Raw genomic sequence first — 23,953 nt, 5'->3', positions numbered from 1 at the left:
GAATACCGGCACTGAGGGACCACCTAAAAAAGAGAACCAATCATAGAGATGGGATGAAGCAGGAAAGTTCACCACAGTTCTTCATTGTACCCTGGTTTTAATTATAATTAGTTGACTACAGAATGGTCTTGGCACAGAGAGTGATTTTACATAGTGAAGCACACATCTTAGTTATTTCTGCCTCTCCGGCACCCAGGAAAGTACCTGATACTTAATATCCCTGCAATAAATGTTTGCTTAATTGAATGGAATTGAAATTAGAACTTTGTTCTCTCTCTCTCTCTCTCTCTCTCTCTCTCTCTCTCTCTCTCTCTCTCTCTCTCTCTTTTGCTCTGTTTGCTTATTTCTGGAGTGTGCGGCATGTATTGCCACTGGTATTTTAAGTTCATAGTGAAAAATCATTTCAATGTGTCCTAGGCTTGATCCCCTTCCAACCCAACCCCCAGGACAATAGTTTTCATTATAACCTGTCTTTGCCATTCGGGATGGAATTCTGTGCACAGAAGTTATATACATATATGGGTATATCTATGTAACAAATCGCAGCCCAGGAGCCCCCTGGGCTCCCTCCGGCTCTGGTATGACATATTTGAGCCATATAAATTCAGCTTCTCCTCTGGCATCTGTTAGCCGACTCACTTGCAACTCGACCTCAGCAGTGGTCTCTCAGTCCTCTCAAAGCAGGGAAAGAGCACTGTGCACTGGGAGACTATGGCAAAGAATCCTCCAGAGAACTGTGAGGACTGTCACATTCTAAATGTAAGTGATTCATATATTTTCCCTTTTGCGCAGAAGCATGCTCTCACAGATTTATCGTATTGCAATGTGAACATTAGAAAGTGAAATCGAAGGAGACTTTGAATTACGGCTCGCTATTTTCAGGGTTATTGTGTATTGTTTCATTCTCTCTGTTCTTTGCTTAGGCAGAAGCTTTGAAATCCAAGAAGATATGTAAATCGCTGAAGATTTGTGGACTGGTGTTTGGGGTCCTGGCCTTAACTCTAATTGTCCTGTTTTGGGGGAGCAAACACTTCTGGCCGGAGGTATCCAAGAAAGTAAGTAACAGACACTTAACCCAGTGCTTCTTTTGATTGATTTTATCTAGTGACTAACATGTAAATTAATATGTAAATGAAAACTTTTAATCCTTTTTGTATTCAGTTGGAGGAGCAGAAAATGAAATCAGGGTTCTTTCGTTTGCTTATTGAGGTGAGGGGAAATTGTCTTCTGCATTTTGGTTGTAGTGCCAGGAAGCAAATTTACACACTCTTTTATGGTTGACTTTAAAGAGTTAAATCTCCCGGAAGCCTTTTCTTATGTAAGAAAGAAAAACTACTTTCCATCTTTCTTTCCATTATCTGGGCAGAAACTGATGGCAAAGTAAGCAGACAGTCACATAAGAAGGCACCCGAAAAGGCAGCAAATGGTTTTCAGGGATTATTGTTCTGGCTTACCGCATCTGCTGTGAGGACAGGCAGCGAGACAAACTCCTTTTTAAAAGAAGCAGTTCTCATACTTGAGTTCATAATTATTTATTTGTTACTTACCGAGAGTTAGAGCCTTTCAGCTCCTCAGCATTCACAACCATTGTTCCCGTGAGATACTACTGCCACAGTAAATACAGGCACCCCTAAGTCATTAATCACAGGTATCTCCGAAAGCTTCTGATATTGCGCTCATTTGGTGAGCTTTGGTTGCTACTGTAGTTTGTATTCTCATGCTTCGATATTATTGTTAGTCCTGGGCTCACATGCAATAGACAAGTTTAGATGTGACCCAAATAAAATAATAATCCTTTCTTGCTAACAATTTCCATTTCAGTGAGAATTAGATGGACAAGAGCCCATGAAGATGGGCTTTTGGCCTTGCCCTACTCTTCTCTATTTGTGGGCCGTTGTTGCTGCTGCTACTACTGGTGGTTTTGACTCTTTTGTCATGAGATGCTCATTTCTACTTGGTAGCCCATGTAGGGAAGAAAAGGCACAGATCCAGGAGGGAAAATGAAACGAGAAGAAAATAGGTTGGCATGGACCATTAGGAGCCAAAGGAGCAATAGGAGCAAAGAGTTCGTGGGGAAAAGTAGCCAAAGGGGGAGGAAAAGTAAATAAATTGGCTAACTGTCCAAATGAAAACAGAAAAGTAAAGCATAGCTACTCCGGGATGCTCACCTCTGCTACAATACCTGCTTGCATTTAGTCTCAAGGGATACCTTGCAAAGTTTAAGTGGGAGGAAGCACAAACAAGCCTGCTTATTTGTTTGCCTTTTTACTTCCATCATGTTCCAGAAAGGTTTTCAGGCATCACCCACTCCTATTAGCCTACTCCACTGCCCTACTGCTTTTGAACTACTTACTGTTCAGATGGCTTTCTAGAGAAGCCAACTATGTTAAGGCTAGCAAGGTGTGCAAAGCAACCAACATAAGAAAAGAAATTGAGAGCTAACATGCATTCCAGAACACTTACTTAGAATACCACTTAGCTAATTTCTAAAGGGATATGCTACTCCAAAAGTTGAATCACTTATTCTCTTGAAAATTGTATGAGTACAGGACCATAAATCATTTTAGTTGCTGGCTGTGAATATAATACCTTCACTGTGTGTGGTAGGTGGCTAATCATTTTGACCATTCATAGACAGACACCTGTCTGAACAAAGACAAGAAGGCCTTTTGTGTTTTCTTGTATCTATTGGCACTATAAATGCCATTCTAGCCACATTTGTGTGTTTTTCTAATCTTCCAGTGCTATTTGCTTCAGTGCAGTAATAAATGACTAGGGGTGTGGCTCAGGGCGATCTTACCTTTACCTTGTAAGAATTCACGGTCCCTAGCCAAGTTCATGATCTCCCCTACCTTCTCATTATACTAGCTTTGTTTCCCATTTCAGTTCTTGTAAATATGATTTCCAAAAATCAACTCTGTAATTCCTGAAACTAAACAAAACACTTCACCCGTGCACACATGGAAAGGGTGGGGTAGGCCACTCATTAAAGTGTACTTTAAGAGAAAAGACGAAGTAATGCATCTTAGGATATAATTTTCAGCAAAAGGAGTATAAAGGAGGGGCCAAAGTCATTATGGAAAACACATAGATAAAAAGATATTATATATCTCCTACGATAATTTTTTCTACTGTGGACAAATACTGTTTACTTGCTGTTCCATGGGGAGTTACAATATACTACCTTTCATATTTAAGCCCTGGCCTTCACCATGAAATCAGCTTGGAGTCACTGAAAATCAGGAGATCACGTAGCAATATGGAGTCCTTATTCAATCAACTACTCCATTCTAAATCCCACATAAAGAGCCTGGGAGGCTATCCATCTTCCTAGTGACCAAGACTCTGACTAGGCCTGCATCAGAGCAGTTAAGAATCTGGGGAAAATAAAAGTAGTCAGAATAGCCTGGGAAGAATATTTCTAGAGGAAAATGATCCAAGCATCTTGTACAAATTTAAGACTCTCTCTTTAATAGTATGGGCTGGAATGAAATGGTGATTAACAAAATAAAGCCCATAGTCTTCTGGACTTTGCTTTAGTCGCCTGTGGGATTTGTGAGAACTGTCGGGCCTTTGGTAGAGAGAATGACTGATGTTTTGGTGCGTGTTGATTGTAGGGATACCTTTGTTTTCCTGGGGCTGTCTCCAGGCTTTCAGTGTTTGCTCTTCCAGCCCTCCCAACACTCCTTCTTGTTTTCTTTTTCAACATCTGTTTATAATAAACAGTGTTTATTTAACATCCTACATCTGGTGTTGACATTTCCATGCTACTAAGTCTTTCCTTTCCCTCCCACCTTGGTATGCACAAAAGATCCAGATGACTGATTTCAAATGGGAATAAGCAATATTTGACTCTTTGTATACCTCAAGCATGCATGTGAGAGCACACGCGCGCGTGCGCGCGCGCACACACACACACACTTATCCAGGAGAAAAAATAAATCAAAATTAAAAGAGGATCAACTCTGAGAGAGCTTCTATACTTTCCAGGCCCCATGTTTCCTGGAAACTATACACCTAGGAGACTTGAAGAGGCTTGAGGAAAGCCAAGTCCGTAAGGCTCTGTGTTCAGCTTTCCTAACTGAGCCAGGAAAACATACTCAGTTTGAAAGATTTCGTGAGGTTGCCCTATTGAGGGTCCACTTCCAAGCAGTAACTTCCTTAGGAACCATGGAACAGACTTACTGGGGGGGGGGGAACAGTCCTACTTAAAGTTCCCTGTGTTCCACATTGAACTTAAAGAATTAGAAGCCAACTCCTGAACTAATCAAAGCAACACAGAGAAAACAAACAAGACAGGCTGCCGCTCCCGAAGCAGCAGTTTGTAAACACAGCCCAGACTTTGTACCCTGCGTTTCCAAACCATTGTGGAATGAGACAGAAACACAGAGTTATGTGACTGAAATGGCGTGTGCTTCCTGCCGTACGTCAGAACTACGTGGCAATTTTTTTTAGGACTGCTGGGAAGTAATCGCCCCCTTCCCAGCAATCAACGTATTCCTGGGGATACTCCTTCAGACTCCACATTCTAGTAGCATGAGATGAGAGGTCTGGAGAGAAGCGAGCGCTCTGTCCTGCCCATGCAACTCCAAGGGCAGGAGATCACTGACACAGCTTCATTTATGTTCCATGCCCAAGATCATCCTAGGCAGAAAATCCTTCGCACAAAAGAATTGTTTTCTTGCCAAGTCTGAGTCCAGCTTTCTTCATGACTATTTTTCTACTACTAGCATTAGCCCCAGACTTTCTTTGCTCGTCTCTAGATACACAAAGGGACAACTTTTCCCTCTAGGTTGCCTAGGTTCTTATACACACCAGTCTAGTGGGTGAAACCTGGGACTGGAGAAGCATTTATACCCTTAAGGCAAAAGCTGGAAATGTATCTGGAATCTCTTAAGGGGGGGGGCTGAGTTTCACCAGATGCTGCCACATCAGCATTTTGGGAAAGAAGGCATCTCTTCATTGTCTTTTCTTTACAAGGCCCAGGGTTATCCTTTGCAACAATTCTTACTGAACCAGTTGCTATTTTGGACTACTCAGGGGTATGTCTTACAAATTACACGATACTAGATTCGGATTGCTAAGGGTATGCTCTTACTGCTTATTCCTAATGTTGTATGTACTGAGTGCTTTATGGGGCACATGAAAGTAGAGCCTCCAAGCAATACTGAGCTCTAGGGAGAAGGAGCCCAGGTGATCAACAAGCAGTTGTAATCCAACAAGCAACCTGAAAGCTACCAGACAAATGTAAGAAAATTGTGTCTGCCAACTTCTCAGCATTGCAACCAGAAAGGGTATACAGCTGGGAGCTGAACCCTCAGAGGCATTCAGTAACTTGTCCAAAGTCACACGGCTTGTAAGGAGAAGCACAGACATTAACATTAGAACCTTTTCTGACGAGTCTTTCCTGTTTTCCATCTGAATTTGGGAATTGAGGAGAGGATTGTGGATACAGGAAAACTTCCCACCTAGTTCAAGTTTATAAATGAAGGAAATGTCCAACCTTCCTTCCTACATTCCTACCTTCTTAGCTTTTTTCTTTCCTTTTTTTCTTTCTTTCCTTTTATTCTTTCTTTTTTGAAAGAGGAATATCTGGCCCCTTATGCCAATTTTTTTCAGGGCTGAGAACTGGTGATTGAAGATGCAAAAGTCCAACTATGCATAAGAAATAGTCTGTCAGCACTGTGTTGGTAGAGCAATCCCCAGAGGCCCTTTAATTCTCGCAGGCTAGCTCCTTAATAATATGGTACAGTGCCTTCCCTTCACTTCCTTCCAGCCTAGCACCTGCTAGCCAGCTATTCCGAGCATGTATTTCACCTTTGGAGCATGTACCTCATAAACAGACAGTAAAGGATGAAGGTAGGGGGAAAAAGACCAGCTAGATTAATCACAGGTTTCGAAAAAACAAACCTAAGCCAAATGTCCTCAAATCCCTGTCAGGACAGGCTAAAGCTGCTTGCCCCCAAACAGATCCATCACACCAACGTGTGAGTCAGCTTTATTCATTATAAAAAGCTTTCTTTTCTGGTCTCAGAGACTGTCACCAACAGAGACAAGAAAGCAGGGTAAAGTGTTCACATTGCAGGAGGAAGTTAGGGCTTATCAGCTGCCCTGAGTGGAGGCCTTAGCTGGCCTGAGGACAGACATTCTGCACAGGGAAGAAAGATGGATTTGTATTTCCCCCAGATTTTGCCAGTGTGGTCTCCTTACAGATTGCCTGGGTTTTTACCACACACCCACTATTCCACTGGCCTCTCTTTCCTATTCCAGCATTTTACTCCTCATAAAGCTAGGAAGAATCACTTTGGATGGCGTGGGGAAGATGCCCCCCACATGCAGGCTCCTGGAGTCGCGGTGCCTAAAATGCCCCCATTACAACTGCATTCCTTTGAGGGAAGCATTGCATTCAGTTTCTCAGAGCGGCAAATGTCTTTTCTGTTGCTAATATCTAAATGAAAACTCATTGGTCAGATTAGTTTCTTCTCTTACATAAGATCCCTACAGCGTGGGCAGATTCCTGGTTGTCTAGACAAGAGACAAAGGCACAGATAGAAATGAGAAACGCATGGAAAAGGCTAGGAGGGTACGCAGTGAACGGGGTATGAAGATACCAGAAAGGGGGCTCATGGATTTGCTAGTTTGGCAAGGGCACATTTCATGTCACATGCGATCCTTTCTCTGTCTCGCCTGGAATAATGCTAAGTTGGGGGCAGAGACTGAGGAGAAATGCCTGGAGTCCACTCACACCTTTCTACAGTCAGCCATTCTGTCTCTGCTTTAGTTTGTTCCTGGACAGGGCAAAGCCACTTAGTTCATCTCCAGAAGGCACTTCAACCCAGGAGCCAGAACGCTTAGTAGACAGCAAAGTACTTCTGATGCCAAGGGCATGAGCTCAGGCTTCATATGGGCCAGTGAAGCTTGCATAGCCATTACCCAAGCAGTGTGCTCCACGGGGACCTGAGTGAGACAGTATGTCTGGATTTACTCAAAGCCATCCCCACACAGGCCAAAGTAAGTCATTGGCATCATCCTCCTAGACAAAGGACAGTCTGTTTCAAAAGGACACCTTTGATAGCAGAATTCCATCTGGGTGAGTATGTAGCTCCCTAGCCTACACCCTCCCACACACTAAGGATTCGTACACAAATGAAATCATTGTGATCTCACTCTATTTAAGAAGCTACCGTTGCGAACACAAAATCAACAAGCTGATTAATGGGTACAATTAACGCGGACGCCTCTTCCCTCGCTGAATAACAATAACAACAACAACACAAACAAACCCAATTCCTTGCAGAGCTGTTGAAAGTAATGCAGATCTGCTGACCTTGGCAGTTTCCAATAGTACTCATCCAGAAAGGTGTCCAAGTAAAGTGCCCTGCCAAGAGTGCAGGAAAACTCATTCCACAGAAGTACACTCAAATTGTAAATGTCACCAGCACAGTCCCATCGTCTTCTACTGATGGTTGAAAATGCAGTCTGCATTTTCTCGTTCTTTTGCCCACGTAGGCCACAGTCCAATATCCCCCAGTCTCTAACCCAATTTTTCCATTCACTAAGCCATCAGTGGTGCTACTGATGAAACAACCCCCCTAGCCCAGCCCCTGGTGGCTAGTACTGTCAACATTTGCCTCCACAACGGATAGTATTTCTGAAGAAACTACCCCCTATTGGGAAACCTGACAAGGCTGTGTCTGAAGCGGATGCCTTTGTCCTCTGCTTAAGTCAGCTGACTGAGAACTCAATATTTTTTTTTTGTCATACTTAGAAGTTTCTCTTCTCTAGCTGGCTGCAGAGCTAGAACGGAGAGAATATACGCAGAAGCAATTAGCAAGCCTAAAGGAGTTTTCTACCTGCCAAGGAACAAGGCCAGCCTTCCTAAGTTAACCCTGCAGTTACTGGAGTCTTCTCCGTACTCTGATCCTTGACCTTAAATGACCAATCGTCAAGGCACTGCTTTAGGAAGATAGGAATTGCCATTGGGGTCAGTACTTAATAACAAATAATCGCTATCCCTGTCTGAGGCACCACAGAGCCACAGGGAGGTAAACTGGCTTTGCCTCTGTTTTTCTTTTCAACAGCTCCATCCGACTTTTCATGCTTGAAGTAACACTTGTTTCTACAAACCCATCCAACTTGTTTTTTTACTTGGGTTGGGAAAAATTTGACCAGGTTAAACTAACATGCTGTCGCAGACAACAGCAGACACTAAAAACAACACAAACCAATGCACGCTCATGGAGGAGGACGCCACTAGGAACTGTGTTATTAGAAAGCAACACTGGCTCTGTAGGCAACTTGCTTCTTCAGAAGGACAAATGAATACAGAGAAATCTAACAGACAAAGGTCTCCAAGCAACGGGGAGAAGACACACTTGCAAATGGCACCATCAACTCTGGCATGGTTTGCAACAGAGATCAAACTCCTTTGGAATTGGTATTTATCTGTACCTATATGTCCCAAGTTATAGGTTAGATGCTTAACCCCAATATAGAATAAATCACAGAACTGGTCCTCTTTGTCTGTAGTGAGAGAATTGTCTATGAAAGAGCAGAAGGAAGTTTGGGGATTTGTTTCAGGCACTCAAGAAAGGCTTGATAAACAGCCTTTCAGGCACACTCTCCTTGGAAGAGTTTGTTAATTTATGGTATCATAAATTAACCAAAGTTAATCTGTCTCCACAGCTTATCTATGCAGAGGAATCTAGAGAAGCTGAAAACAATGGAATCAAGTTTAAAAAAACAGAAGCTAGCAATAACCTAAGTGGGAATAGTTGACCTATAAAATATAAGACTAAGGGAAAGCAGGTGACTGCTAGATTTTAAAGAACAAAGGAAAATAAATCAGTATAGGATAAGACTATAACTGAATATTGGCCAATAACATCTTCAGTTCCTAAAAAAGGACAAACAAGATACTATTGAGGCACTATTAAAATTCTGATAGGTATGGGAGTAGAGAGTAATAGCTAACTGCTCTTAATGTTTTCAAGTCGCTGTCCTGGATGTAATGGATTTCACAGAAGGAATGGGAAGAGTAGTCACAGAACACTTAGACTCAGAAGCAGTAGCTTCAGGAAGCAGCATAGGCTTGAGGTGATCCCTAGGCTTAACACAAGGGGAAAATACTTCACAGGCTGATTTGCAGAATATCATTTGCTACTTATCCAAGGGTGCCAAGCAAACCACTGGAATTCTTCTTAATTAGTTCAGCTACTTGGCTTCAATACAAAGCACTGACTCTGAAGGATCCCTCTATCAGTCTGAATGCCAAAAAGCACCTCAGTTTAATCACAAATGTTAAAGAATGTCCAATGGCAAGATGCTGAGATGACCCCTCAGGAGGTTCTGGAAAGTGACCCAGGTATTTCCCCAATTAAAGCACTTTAAGAAGGAGTACACAGACTATCTTAGAGATTGTTTTTTCTTCCTCTGCTCTTCCAGACCTATGACATGGAGCACACTTTCTACAGCAATGGTGAGAAGAAGAAGATTTACATGGAAATTGATCCCCTGACCAGAACGGAAATATTCAGAAGTGGAAATGGCACTGATGAAACATTGGAAGTCCATGACTTTAAAAACGTGAGTTGACTGCTTCCCCTAATAGGTTTTCTCTATGAATTCAGTCTGCCAGTCTGAGGCTCTGGTAGGTCATGGAACTCATTGTGGCTATTATAAGAAATTGACTGTATTATTGTTTTGTCTGGTTTGTAGGGATACACTGGCATCTACTTCGTAGGTCTTCAAAAGTGCTTTATTAAAACTCAAATCAAAGTGATTCCTGAATTTTCTGAACCAGAAGAAGAAATAGATGAGGTATGTGAGAAAAATGATGACGGTACAAAGAAAATCATTTACTGGCCAACCATTGGACAAAGTGCTCTGTCCTCATTGAATCCTCAGTCTTGTAAATGGGCACTGTTGTTGTTCTAGTTTTCGGATGTGAGAACTGGCACTTATGACGAAGAGTGACTTGCTGAATGTACACAGCTAGTGAGTGCACAGTGAGGTCTTGGACTGCGACCTTTTCAAAAAATTAAGTTCATGCTTTGGGGTCTTATACTCTACATTTTACAAAAATACCTACTTTAAAAACAAAAGCAAATAAGCCAAGAAAGACCAGGTGATGGTGGCTCATGCCTTTAATCTCAGCACTTAGGAGGCAAAGGCAGGGAGATCTCTGTGAGTTCAAGGCCATCCTGGTCTACAGAGCTAACTCTGTAGTCCAAGACAGCCAGGACTGTTTCACAGAGAAACCCTGTCACCAAAAAAAAAAAAAAAAAAAAAAAAAAAAATTGAAAACCTATGTACTTTTGCTCTCGAACTAATGATTTCTAGTGAGAGGAGTGAGTCGGAAGAACAGAAGCAAGCATATCTATGAGAAAGACTTTAAGAAAATTATTCTGGGGATGGAGAAGATGACTCAGGGATCCCTAGTTCAATTCTCAGCACACACATCAGTCATCTCATAACTGTCTATAATTCCAGTTCCATGGAATCCAACACACCTGGCCTTTATTCTCAGGCACATAACCCAACACCGATACATGTGCATACACATAACTAAAAGGATAATAAAAATAGGGGCTAAAGAGCTGGTTAAGAGCACTGATGGCTATTCCAGAGGTCTTAAGCTTTCAATTCTCAGTACTCACCCGATGACTCACAACCATCTGTAACTCTACCGACAGGAAATACAGTGCCTTCATCTAATGAAACAGACTACATGCATGTAAAATACCTTACACATAAAATAATAAAAGTTAAAATAATAAAAATAAATTGCACTTTAAAAAAAAAGAAACTGGTCCTAAGGCTACATAGGGGATATACCACTTCTGTCATGCTCCAACATCCACCTACTTTAAAGGTTCCTGTTTATTCACCTTACCATTTTGTGCTGAGCTGCTAGCATCATAACCCACAGTGCTCCTCACAGTGCTCCTCACAGGGCTCTTCGCAGTGCTCCTCAGGAGAAGCAAAAGCGAAGGTGAAAACTTCCACATAATATGGATTCTCTGAAAACACTGCTAAACTAAGATGCCTAGGCCGCTGCTCCTTCAGTGAATGGATCACCCCAGGAAGCCATGGGAGATGGGTCATCACTAGCTAAAATGCAGCAATCCTTACAGCCTTCAGGTTCTTTTGATTTAATTTAGTTTGTTTTATATTTAAAACTGGAAAATCTAAATTGCGACTGTGGCCATGGCATGATGAACTCTGTATATGTTGAAATATCTTTCTCTTCTTTCTCCCTTGTTCTTTTTCATGTTCTTCCAACTGCTCACTTACATGTTTTTTTTTCTTCTTTTCCTTTTTTTTAAATCTGTTCTAGCAGATTACACTATTTTGCCTATTCCTTACACAGGACCCTCAGAGCTGTTGCTAGTTCCCACATTACTTTTTCATGCTATTGCTCTCTTCATGGCTACAGAAGTTACAGAGCCCTGTTCCTAGAATACTCCTCCTCAGAAGAAAATATCTCCAGAGAGGATGCTTTGCTGCCAAGGTCTATGGCAGTGATAGATTTTTACAGAGTTTCATTTCATTTTTGATAAACTTACATTAGATTTTTCTGAAAAACAGATCGACTTAAAAGAAACTTGGTAGCAGTATAGGGGGCAATGATAGCATGAAAGGAAATTAGGATTTAAAGGATATTATAGAGCCAGGGAGAAGGGTCAGCAGGTGAAGGCACCCATGGACAAGTCTGATGACCTAAGTTCAATTCCCAGGATTTATCTGAAACAAGAAGAACCAGTTCTTGGGTTGCCCTCTGACCTCCACATGTACATTATGGCATATGCCTGCTCCTCCAACAGACAATAAATAAAAATGTTTTAAAAGGGACTATATGAAATGCCAAATGACAATGTTTACAGAAAATAATGTATCAAGCACAGACAGGCAACAGTGAGAGCCTAAATTGATGAAATGGGATTTAACCTAGATGATATAGAAGCCCATGTCTTCTCTGTGGCCTAAGTTTTTCCTCAGATAACTTGGTGGGATCTTTTAAATAACACACATATTGGTCACATGATAGTAAAATTATTTCATCTCCAAGAAAACAGAATTTCACACTACGCGTCTTTTTTAGTGGGACAAATTTGTGGTTGCAAATTACAAACCCTCCCTTCCTCTGCACTTCCCTCACCACTGTATGTACAGTGTGTGCAAGTAAAGCATGCGGATCCAGCATATAAATAGCTCTGGGTTTGCTAACAAAGCTAGTCAGCACACCAACTCATTTTATACAACCCCTTTCAATGTGTTCCAAGGTCTTAAACACTCAAGGGCAAAAGAGCCAGGGCTTGAAAGTTGTGAATGGTTCAGAGGGAAAAAAATTATACAAAGACATATTTTGTAGAATAAATAAAATGCACTGAAATCGTAAAGTCAAGAAGAAACAAAAGAGGTATGAAAAAGCCTTTTTAAGAGTAGGGCTAAAGTGTTGAAGCTTTATTGACAAGTTGCTCAGAACTAGGTATTAAAGACAACTACTCCCAGCACTAGAAATGGAAGAAAGGGGATTTTTAACAACACTGAGAAGCTCTGTGAACCAGAGTCCTCTGTGAGATAATCCTTAGGTATCTAGAATGAATGGAATTAATGAGTCCATGTTCCATAAACTGAAGACTTTAAAACATGAAAAGACAAATTTCTTGTAAATCCAAAATGATAGGCTAACTGGCTATTTAGCTGATCTGGTTAGTTTAGATTCTAGGTGGATATTTTTGTGGGGAGGGGGGAACGTGGACTGGGGTTTGTGCTGTGGGAGCTCCTTCTGCTCCTTCAGCAAATAGCCTTTAAGATACCAGACCACTTGGGCGTGGTCTCTTACACTATAAACACAACTGTTGCTCTCTTGCTCCCAGCTCTTGCTTCCAGCTGGTGGACTCCCCATCAGGGAATCGAACCCGGGTCTCCCACTCTTAAACATGCAGACATGCAGGGGGGGTTGTTTTGTTTTGTTTTTGTTTGTTTGTTTGTTTGTTTGTTTGTTTTTGGAGAATTTCTCTGTAGCTTTGGAGCCTGTCCTGGACCTAGGTCTTGTAGACCAGGTTGGCCTCGAACTCACAAAGATCCATTTGTCCCTGCCTCCCAAGTGCTGGGATTAAAGGCGTGTGCCACCCTCGCCCCACTCGTAGTGGCCTCCCTTCCCCAACAGGGTTGTTTGTTGGTTTATTTTTCATCTTGCGGTGAAATCCTGTGTTAAACCTTAGCTATACACCTAAACAAAGCATTTAAAGGGGAGAAATGTAACTCACTCATGTTCCAGATGATTAAAACTTGCATGGCCCAGGGAGTTCCCAGAACATGCTGGATAGCCTTTCAACCAAAACGATGGTAGACAATGTTCGTATTTTAGTGAGCAACCTTGCTGCCAGACCCAGAAGGAAAGGACCAGTTAGCTCCTCTATGGGCATCTACTGTCAGCATGACATGGATTCAGCTCTCCAGCAGTCATGCCTAGCACTGCAGCTGTTACTCCAGCTTAAAACATGCTGTTTGTCAGTACTTCATAATATCTACTTCGCTGTACTAATTTCTCTACAATTCCTACCCTGAACTACTTTCTTCTTTCAGAACGAAGAAATCACTACAACTTTCTTTGAACAGTCAGTGATTTGGGTTCCTGCAGAAAAGCCTATTGAAAACAGAGATTTTCTGAAAAATTCTAAAATTCTGGAGATTTGTGATAATGTGACCATGTACTGGATCAATCCCACTCTAATAGCAGGTATGGTATCCTATTCCCAACCTCCTGCTCTTTCCAATGATGCTAACATGCTAGGCACAGTGATATACCTCTGTGTTCCCAGATATCCAGGAGTCTGAGGCAGGAAAATTTTGAGTTCAAGGCCAACCAGAGCAATATAGTATCTATATTCTATATACTTTATGGATATACAGGTGTGTGTGTGTGTGCTATTATAGCAATATACAACAGAGCAATATACTATCTCAAAGAAAAGATAGTAACAGGTTAATGTTTCCAGCATTGAAAGACCACATTTCTATGAAAAAAATGATCGGTTTATACCTTCTTGGATGAAACTGTATACGCTGACTGTGGTGAAGAGGGAATTTTTCACAGCCAAGTTATAAATCAGATAAATTAATGCTGACAGGCTTTTAAAATATCTCAGGAAAGGCAACACCACCCTAATGTGACCAGTGATAGCAAAAAGCTAATCTATCTTTCTTTGTACATCGATATTCATTGCAGCAGGGATACCAGACTATTCCTCAAAACCACAGTGGACCCAACCCAAGAACTGGGGAGAGATGAGACCAAATAGTGCACTGCTGTCTCAAGAATTCTCATGTCAAATGGCACTCCCCCCAGAATATATGACAATCGTGGCAGGACAGCTTTTTTAGGAATGTTTGAGGAATCACTATAAATGGAATTGAAGGTTAGAGGCCCAGAGCAGAAAAGCACAACCTTCAATTCAAGAAGACAAAGGTCCCTAAACACTTTATTCTGTCTAGCTGACACAGATTTTGGCCTCCCTCACTTTGCACAAAGACTACTATATTACTCAAGACAGGACAGTACCAACAATGCAGGCCTCTACTGGTATTATTTACAAGTATTTTTTTAAGCTGACAAAACACAATCTGGTATCCTAGACTGAATGCTACAAAACAAATAACATGAATGAAAATATTGATAAATAAAGCTGTAGTTTAGTTAGTGGCAATTAACCAATATTTACGGATTAGTTTTGACAATTGGACCATCGTTGTGTAAGAAAGCAAGAGGAACAGAGTAAAAAAAAAATGCATAGGAACCTATACTTTCACCAAATCTTCCACAGACCTAAGTTAAAAATAAATAATACATATCACCCTATGACTCAGGAGTTAGAACACTGGTCTAGTAAAAATAACTAAGACACTGGGGGTGATAGAGAGATTTCTCAGTGGTTAAGTGCCCTTGTTGCTCTTGCAAAGGACCCAGCTTCAATTCCCAGTACCGGCAGGAGATTCACAACCATTTTCAACTCTACTTCTCAGCTATCTGATACCCTCTTCTGGCCTCTGTGGGCACTGTATGCATATGGTGCCCAGACATATATGCTGGCAAAGCACCCATGTATGTAAAAACATAAATAGAAAAATCGAGACACAAAAGAGAAGAAATGGGAGGGAAGCTGAGACCAAATCAAATCAGGCAATGAGGAAATATTTTTGAGAACTTGTAGCTAAAAACACTGAGGGAGACAGCTATCCCTTGTCTTGTTGCCAACTGACTCTACTACTAAGAAAAGGGGTAAGTGTTTCATGGCAAACGAGCAATGAAGTTGGTGAGAAGAGAAATGGCCTCTGAACTATCCACTTAGAGAGCTAGGAAATGCAGCCCACACATGCTTAAACTACAGCAGTCGAAAGACAGACAAAAATTAGCTCTCCCTAACTTTGTCCGCCTAGACACTTCTCTCAGAAGTGTTCGCAAAGTAATGGTATCACAATTTTGCGTTTACTATCTCAGTTTCTGAATTGCAAGACTTTGAGGAGGATGGTGAAGATCTTCATTTCCCCACCAATGAGAAAAAAGGGATTGAACAGAATGAGCAGTGGGTGGTTCCGCAAGTAAAGGTGGAGAAGACCCGTCACACCAGACAAGCAAGTGAGGAAGACCTTCCAGTAAATGACTATGTGAGTTCTGGCCACTGCATCATTTTCAGGGAAGAAACAAAGAACGCTCATAAAGCTTACTACCTCTCAAGGCAGTCGGAAAAATTATGACTTTAACAAGCATTTAAGAAACTTGACCTTTCCAGGGAGTACATTCACAAACAATTTTGATGCCTACGTCTCCATGGCCTAGCTAAGACATTTAATTTCTCACCAGCCTCCCAACTCAGAGTGGAATAGTCTTCTCCTGTTTGATGGGACCCCTCCCTAAAAAGTTTTTCCCTCCAACACTGTCTTCTTCTTCTTCCAGACTGAAAATGGAATCGAATTTGACCCCATGCTGGATGAGAGAGGTTATTGTTGTATCTACTGTCGTCGAGGCAACCGTTACTGTCGCCGAGTCTGTGAACCTTTACTAGGTTACTACCCATATCCATACTGCTACCAGGGAGGACGAGTCATCTGTCGCGTCATCATGCCTTGCAACTGGTGGGTGGCCCGCATGCTTGGGAGAGTCTAATAGGAAGTTTAAGTTCAAATGCTTAACTTTCTGTTAGCCGACATATAATAAATGCATGCTATCCAATGACTTTCTGTCTGTGAGGCATTTGCCTCCTTGTAGCCTAGTCTCCAGAATTACTTTTAGGTTATTCCTCTCTTCCTGTTCTAATAAACTTCTACATCATCATCAATGGCCTTGTTGCTGATGAACACAGTGGGTAAGTGTTTGCAGAGAATAAGCCTGGCAATTGGAATAGATCCACCTAACATGGACGACAAAAATGTCAGTTTGCACTACATCAACAGCCTTAGGTAAAGCATAGCAGTTTCCAGCTCCCATATTTTTACTATTTAGTTTTAACAAAGTTAAAATGAAGGGATGATGACAAAATGGCCCCAGAAGCAATGAATAAAAGCATAAAATTGTGTGCATTGTGCCAGGGCTTAATTACCTGAAAGGCATGCTGTGGACTTGCTTAAGTGTCCATAAAGCTGCTGGTCAGGCAGCTAGTCACAGCAGGCCCGTGCTAAAATATGCTAACTGTGTTAGCTCAGACTCAGCAAAGGAGAAAGGTAACTTAGCAAAGGGGGTCCCGGGTCTTCTTCCTGAGAATGGGAACTCGACTTTGGACAAATTCAACATCTTAGAACCTTGACATCTAACTTCTCTTCAGATCAGCATCTGGCTATATAATGTTCCAAGGCATTTTCTGAAACACAAAGACTAATGAATAAAATTCATAGAAGCAGACTTAAGAGATTACTAAGGTTAAGAATCAAATGTGTTTTTTTTTCCTCCCAAACTACAGGGAACTAGCAATTTGCTACTTAAAGGAGAAGTAAGACCTAGTTCCCAATCACCCCATATTTTCCTTAGGAATGGAAAAGAGCATAAAGGGGAAAGGAGAAAAACGGTTGGAGGGTAATGTTAATTTCAATGTCCCTGCATGGTTGTTTCAAAGCCCATGCTCTGCCAGCCTGTCACCCATTGCAGTTTTATTCAGAGGTAACACTCTCCATCACCAAAGCATCTGTAGGCCAGGAAGTCGTATTCTTCCCCTTCACCAGTTTAGAAAATACATACAAAGACCTATGACCAAGATTGATTTAAAATTAACAAGTTACTAATTATTAACATACGTACCACATTAGATTATTAATAGTGGCAAAAGGAAAGTACAATCAAATATATCTAGCAATACATAGCATTGAAATGTTTCCCCTTTATTAGTGACTTAAAAGGCACCAGACCTTTTTGAATTACTTCAATTATAACAGGGATTAATATATGTTTGAAATAGACAGATGAGAAAGATGTGATCAATTTTAGGCTTTATGAACTTAGTGATATTAATTATCATTTTTAAATAAATTACTCTTTTTAACACTGTTTCCAATGATTAGCCAGTAACTTTAGTTCCTGAGACATTCAAAATTGGGTAGTCTCTAGGATGCTTTATGCACGTGTGGTGTGTGTGTGTGTGTGTTTTCAGTGAAGTTTTCACAGAGTCAAGGCTGACCCAGAACTTCGTGTAGCTGAGGCTGGCCTTGAGTTCCTGATCTTCCAGCTCCCGAGTGTGTGGTTATGGCATGTGCCACCATGCCTAGCTTACTTATTTGGGTGAAAGGACAAATGATCACAGTGTCACCAGACAGACTGGTTATACCGCCACCATCCTGTCCAGGATCAGGGACTTCAGGAAAGTCTGAGCCAGTGTCATCCTCTCCAGAGTCAGCTTCGTGTCTCATGATGTCACCCTCATCTTTCGTTATTAGAAAGCAGAAACCAAACATAAGGGAAAAAAAAAAACAAGTTAAAGCAAAGAGCTCAGGGAGAAGGCAAAATGCAGTGTACTCTGGGACCTTGAGACAGTGGGTGCGACAGGAAGTGAGGGTGGGCATGATTGCCCCTTCCTTTTTGGATCTTATTCTTAGGGATTAAAGAAAGCCAGTTATTAAACAGTAGCAGGAAGGACTTACCACACAGTAAAAACATAACTTGCTCACACTGATTGTTAATTTGACAGGATCTAGAGTCACCAGAAGACAAGCCTCTGGGCATGTCCCGGGGGAAGCTTCTAATTAGATTCACCAAGGTGGGAAGATCTACCCTCAGTGTGGGTGGCCCAGTTCCGCACGCTGGAGTCCAGGACTGAATGAGAATTGAACACCACATTCATCTCTCTGCTTCCTCACTGCAGATGTGATGTGACCAGGGGGCCTGGGGTCCCACTGCTATGACTTCTCCACCTTGGGGACTATGTCTTTAAACCAAGGGCCAGAGTGAGCTGCCCTTCAGTTGCTTCTGTCAAGCACTGTGTCCAGCATCGTGTAGAGTAAGACAGCGCACACATAGACTGCCTGTGGGTGCAATGGTTCCAGGGCAGCCTCACGCTGCCTGTGTGCACTGGCGTCTTATGCTCACAGGACAGCAGGAGATAGCTCCTTCCTAGACATCAGGAGTCACTGTGAAGCCATACCACACCCGAGCATGTTCATACCTCTGACAGAGTAATGGGCCAGGCCAACCTGCCATGGAGTGGAAAAGGTAAGGAGCAGAAATGGTCATCTTGATACTTAACAGGCTGATTCTTGGGTTACACATTGGGGGTGCACATTGATACTCAAGAAATGATTAAGCAAGCATCACTTGAGCTTCCTGTATCAACACTNGTGTAACACATTTACCTATACACACGCATCCAGTATAGACTGTTCTGTGTAACACATTTACCTATACACACGCATCCAGTATAGACTGCTCTATGTAACAGTTTTGAATTCAGGATCCCTATTCACATTTTCTTCTCCTTTCTGTCCCTTCTTTTCCCTCTTCCTCTCTGGTTTCATTCTGGAATATGAACCCAGGGTCTTGCACATGTGAGACACAGAAAGCATTTTTTTTTGTTCAAATAACATACCTCAACCCACTAATAATTTCACAGGGGGAAAGTATGAGTCCTTTGATGAGGCAGACTGTCAAGATCAAACAGGGAAAGAAAGAGCATGTTCAAAGAAGCATTCAAACCATATCTTGGTTTATGGGAAAGAAAACACTGCCACAAATAATCAAACAAATCCAAATACATTGGCCTATTTCAGCTTAGGCACAGCCAGAATGGAAAAGGAGACAGTGTGAACCCACTCTTACCCCAGCTTTTTGTCCTCCTTTGAGTACTGTCTAGAGACTTTATGCCTCATGCCTCATGCCTCAGATCAACTCGATTAGAGCTAGAACAGCCTCACTTACTCCTGCCTCTCTTCCCTATGCCAACTTCTCAATCACAAGGAAGGACATTGGAGAAATACTGGCCTCCCATGTGTATGTTTAACGTGTGTGTGTGTGTGTGAGAGTGTGTGGGGGTAGGTGGGGGTGTGCGAGCGCGTGCGCTGCGTGAATGCCAAGTTACCTCAGAGGCCAGAAGAGGGCACAATATCCTGTAAAAATGAAACTATAGACAGCTATAAATGTGTGTGATTGAAACCCAACCCTAGTCTTTTGCAAGAACAGCAAGTGCTTTTAACAGCTAAGCCATCTCTCCAGCCCCCTGTATTCAGTATTTTAAGTAATCTCTCCACTGGCAGAAATTTAAATGTAGCTTTGTCTTCTACTCCAGGCTCTTACCACATGCTACCAACTCTCCCTTGTAAACTATCCCTCAGTTAGTTTATACTCAGTTCATACTCTTAGCCTTAACTGTGGCAATCTGTCCTTGCTGAAGTCTCCAGGTTGTGCATTAAAGTTAACAAATGCTTTTGCACAAAGTTTACTTTTCACATATAGATTTTAATATCATTTTCTTACCTGAAAGCTACTTATTATATTAAAGATCAGGTGTAGCTCATGTACATGGCATCCTTAACCAAACCACTCTCAATGGCCACCTCTGATCCATTTTTCCCTCTCACTACCATTTCTTCCCCCCTTGACAAATCTCTAACACCTTTCTTTCATGTTCTGTTCGTCCAGTCATCCCATCATCTCTTTTCTCTCTTGCCTACACATGAAGTCTCAATCTTCTGCATTCCAGTATCATATCTAAAGTGTATGGGGACTCCTGAATATATTTTTGTATGCAGCAAGACAGAAGAGGAGGACAACAGAAAAGAGCGGAGGTTAGAAAAGAGTCCAACAATAAAGCTCTTTGGAACATCACAAAAAGTTAGCGCTGAGCTTTGTTCAAGCTGGCAATGAATGTTTTCTTACTAAAATCCATTTCTGCATTCCTCATTCTCTGACAATTACAACAGTGAAGAATGCTCTAATCCCAGAATGATGGAATGTCCCCATTGACTGCCCACAGCCCAGTCACCTATTTCCATTATAAAACTGCGGGCTTCTGCATTTTAATACCAGGTTTCAATAATTCTAAGTATATGGGGAGGGGGGAGGCAAAAGGCATAACTTCTGCAAAATCACAAGAAATATATTACTGCTCAGATTCTTTGGGAATCTAAATTCCAATTAAGAAAAGTCAGGTGAGGCAAAGCCATCCATTGCTCCCCCTCAGCAGAAGGGCACTATGCATTACTGTGCTCAGCGCCTTCCTGCACACCTAAAATGGTTCTTTGGCAGAACGAGGGGCAAAGAAAATCTATTTTGAGTTTTTATATATAAGGCTCACTGTCTGGCTGAGTCCAAAACTGTCACTTTGGCTCCTAAAGTCTAACGCTGAAAGCTTACTGAGATAAATATGGACCTTCTCATTCAGCCTGTCAGGAAATGCATGGATCTATTTTATTTATACCCTTAAAAATGATTTCATTTTGGCTTTCCTTTCTTAAAGAAGTTTCATCTAGGGCTTAATTTTGCTGACAGCATGCTGTTCTCTAACAAGAAAGAAAAGTGACTCCATATTCAAAACCAGGTATGAGTGTATATACAAAAATTATTGTTCCTGACATCACAGAAGTCCTGCTCCAATGTCTCTTAGAGCATTTCAAATCAATTTCCATGAAAGTCACGTATCCAATAGTCACGTGATTTCTTTAGATGAATATTCTGTTCCAGTATTTATAGACTAAGAAGTAAATAGTCACTTGTCTACTTACTGCTCTGGTATTTGGTTCTGTTTACCTATATTTTTCTCTACTTTCTTAACTTCACATTTATACATATTATCCTTGGGCTCTAAAGACAGCATATTGAATCAAAGAAAACAGACCAAGCGACAAGAAATCCTTCAACCAAAACAAATGGCAACAACCAAAAGACTTCAGCAATTCCATAATGCTGAGCTGATCTCTGACAGTGATATTAATACACTGTTTACATCTGTCCTTCCCTAATTGATGCTATCCTCTGCCATTCTGAATTTTCCACTGACAGCAGTATTTCTGTTGCTCTTCCAGAGATATTGGCTACTAAAATATGACTCAGGCTTACACTGTTACCAGTCTTCCTTGAGCCAAGAGCAAGACACTTGCCAAGGGCAAGGGACTTAAGGGTACAGGACTTAGCCACAGTTGGCCAAAGAAAAGGCAGGAGTGTAAGTGCCAAGAGATAGAAGATGGGATTTGAGCTTGTTTATTTTGCAAAGGAGCCCAGATTTATTTTACACGGGTTTGCCAGCTCATGAACTCTCTGTGCCACCTGAAATCCATTCCTTGGTGTGAAGGTTGCCTATTATACAGCAACATTGTTTGAGTCGTGTATATCCAATAAGCCACTGTGCAGTAACCTGGCCCCGCTAATTTTTCCGATAATAGCCTTTGATGTCTTGGTCATGCTAAATCATATTATTCTGAAATCAGAATGGTTTGTGGTTGACCTTTTCTATTTCCTGTTCCTCTAAATTACTTCTCCTTTTAAGAGTGTCTCCCTCTAAGGTCATACCAACCTAGGACAACTGTCACACTAATAATTCCAACAGCTGAGGGATAACCAGCATTGAGCTTGACAATGAAAATAAGGTGTCCTTCTTGTTTTATAGCATTTATAAAATGCTTTGTATGATACAATCTGTGGACTTTAAACAATTAAGATACTATAAAACAGTTTTTGCTAAAGGATTCAGAAAAGCAAAAATTCTTCAAACACTCCCAGAAAACAAAACTTTTCTTTCTAAAAATAACAGCTGATTTGCTTTGAACTGAACTACCAAGTATCCTGAGAGCTTTGTAAAGCTTTATCTCCAGAGATTATTTATTTTCCTATATTGTCAGGTTCAAGTTTGGCTACAAAAAACAGAAATTCTTCCCAAGTATGTAACATTTAAATAAGATGATGCAGGTTGTTCAATCAAATGACCTGTGAACCCTTCCTCTCTCTTCCACCATCCTGATTATGTAGTTTTTACCTTCAAGTTTACCTCATGATCTAAGATCAGTCTAATAGTTGTAGTCATTCTATTCACAGTCCATACTGGCATCAGAAGGAAGATAGAAAGGATAAAATGTCATCATATCTTTGGTGTAGACTTCCATTTATATTTCCTAAGCTGAAATGTAATCATATGACTAAATAGAGTTCAGAAAGAGGGTTGTATTACTCTTATGATTGCACCAAATGAAATCAAGATGCTGTTCGTGATGAAGTTCCAAAGATACAGTAGAAAGGGTAACTGGCAACTTGGCAGTTCTCTGGTGACTGTCGTCAGATCTACAATCTCAATCTCAGCTAATGAAGAAGCACCTCTTTGACCCTGACATGCTACTTTTCAAAATCCCTGTTCAACTCACTTATATGACTTGCAAATGGGTAAAAGTCATTAACAAACTAAGACCTGTTCATATATGTTCGCAAACCAGTCTGATTAACTTTATTTCTGAAAAATGAAAGCAAAGGGGAAACGACAGCACTCATGAAAAAATGACAGCTATGTTCACAGACTGTGAATTCAAAGCTACACAAGGCAAGGCTAAGTGTTAGCAAGATAATCAAAAGCGACTTTACTGACTCTGGCTTTGCTACAGCTTCATTGCTTAAATGCAATGGTATAAAATTGCTACAATGTACAACTCACACCCAAAGTCAGAAGACAAATAGAACAATTCCTCTACTTTTAACATTTCAGAGGCTTTTATATGTGACTAAGGAGAAAGCATGAAAAGACTTAGAATTGGATGAGGAAGCCTTTTAAATAGCTTACCTAGGTACCCTGGAGTCAGAATATGATATTGTTTTGGAGAAAACTTGAGGGACAGGTTTTGTTTCTCAAAACTCATCAGATTTTTGAGTAAGACCTTCATAAGATGATACTATTCATTAAAGGGCTTTTATTTTGACAAAGTTAAATTGACTAAAGAAAATGTTGTGTTTTCCATGGTGGAGAATCAAAATGCGTCTAAAAGAACAGAGTAAATCTCATGACATATTATACACAGAGCAGATGTGAAAGGCTGAGGCCAGAAAAAGTTTTATTTTACTGTCATTCAAGGAAATCTCTCTTTTCTATCAAAAGCCAATAATCCACACATATTTTCCAAATCTTCATCTTTTATGCCATCAGTACATTTATCAGTCATGCCAATGAATATGGATTTGAAGATATGAAGGCTGTAACCAACCAGTCCCCAAAGTAGAAACTTTTATATTCACAGAAAGTACAGTGATTATTAAGACCTTAGTAAAATAACAAAAATTATTAGTTTGACACTTACTCAGTTTTTGGCCCAACCAACAGAAATTGATTCTCTGTCAGCACATTCGTTGTGGATACTCAACAAATATTAACCAACACCCTGCAGCGTGGTAAACCAGTATTATACTTAGGTATCTTAAGAACGAAGCCTGTTCAAGTGCTGAGATTATTTCACAGAAATTCTATTTGTCTTACGTTCAATATATTTCTATTATAAA

At 41.0% G+C, this 23,953-nt stretch overlaps 1 protein-coding gene across 1 annotated transcript; it reads left to right on the top strand.

Annotated features, from left to right (window-relative positions):
• The first annotated feature begins 651 nt into the window (after positions 1 to 651).
• Tnmd (tenomodulin) lies at positions 652 to 16,271 on the top strand. Its single transcript, XM_050127287.1, has 7 exons — positions 652 to 759; positions 924 to 1,055; positions 9,445 to 9,585; positions 9,718 to 9,819; positions 13,594 to 13,747; positions 15,506 to 15,672; positions 15,962 to 16,271. Exons 1-7 carry the CDS (start codon positions 712 to 714, stop codon positions 16,169 to 16,171), a joined length of 954 nt encoding a protein of 317 aa, XP_049983244.1. The 5' UTR covers positions 652 to 711; the 3' UTR covers positions 16,172 to 16,271.
• The last annotated feature ends 7,682 nt before the right edge of the window (positions 16,272 to 23,953 follow it).

Source organism: Alexandromys fortis, unplaced genomic scaffold, assembly GCF_014885135.2.
Source record: "Alexandromys fortis isolate MF-2015 unplaced genomic scaffold, M_Fortis_MF-2015_v1.1 scaffold_241, whole genome shotgun sequence".
Classification (NCBI taxonomy): Eukaryota; Metazoa; Chordata; class Mammalia; order Rodentia; family Cricetidae; genus Alexandromys; species Alexandromys fortis.
The sequence above is the reverse complement of the archived record's forward strand: the minus strand, read 5'-3'. Positions and strand labels throughout refer to the sequence as shown.

Coding starts and splice junctions, on each gene's coding strand:
- Tnmd (XM_050127287.1), top strand. CDS start 712: ATGGCAAAGAATCCTCCAGAGAACTGTGAGGACTGTCACATTCTAAAT. Junction 13,748..15,505: donor CAATCCCACTCTAATAGCAG/GTATGGTATCCT, acceptor TTACTATCTCAG/TTTCTGAATTGCAAGACTTT. Junction 15,673..15,961: donor ACCTTCCAGTAAATGACTAT/GTGAGTTCTGGC, acceptor TTCTTCTTCCAG/ACTGAAAATGGAATCGAATT.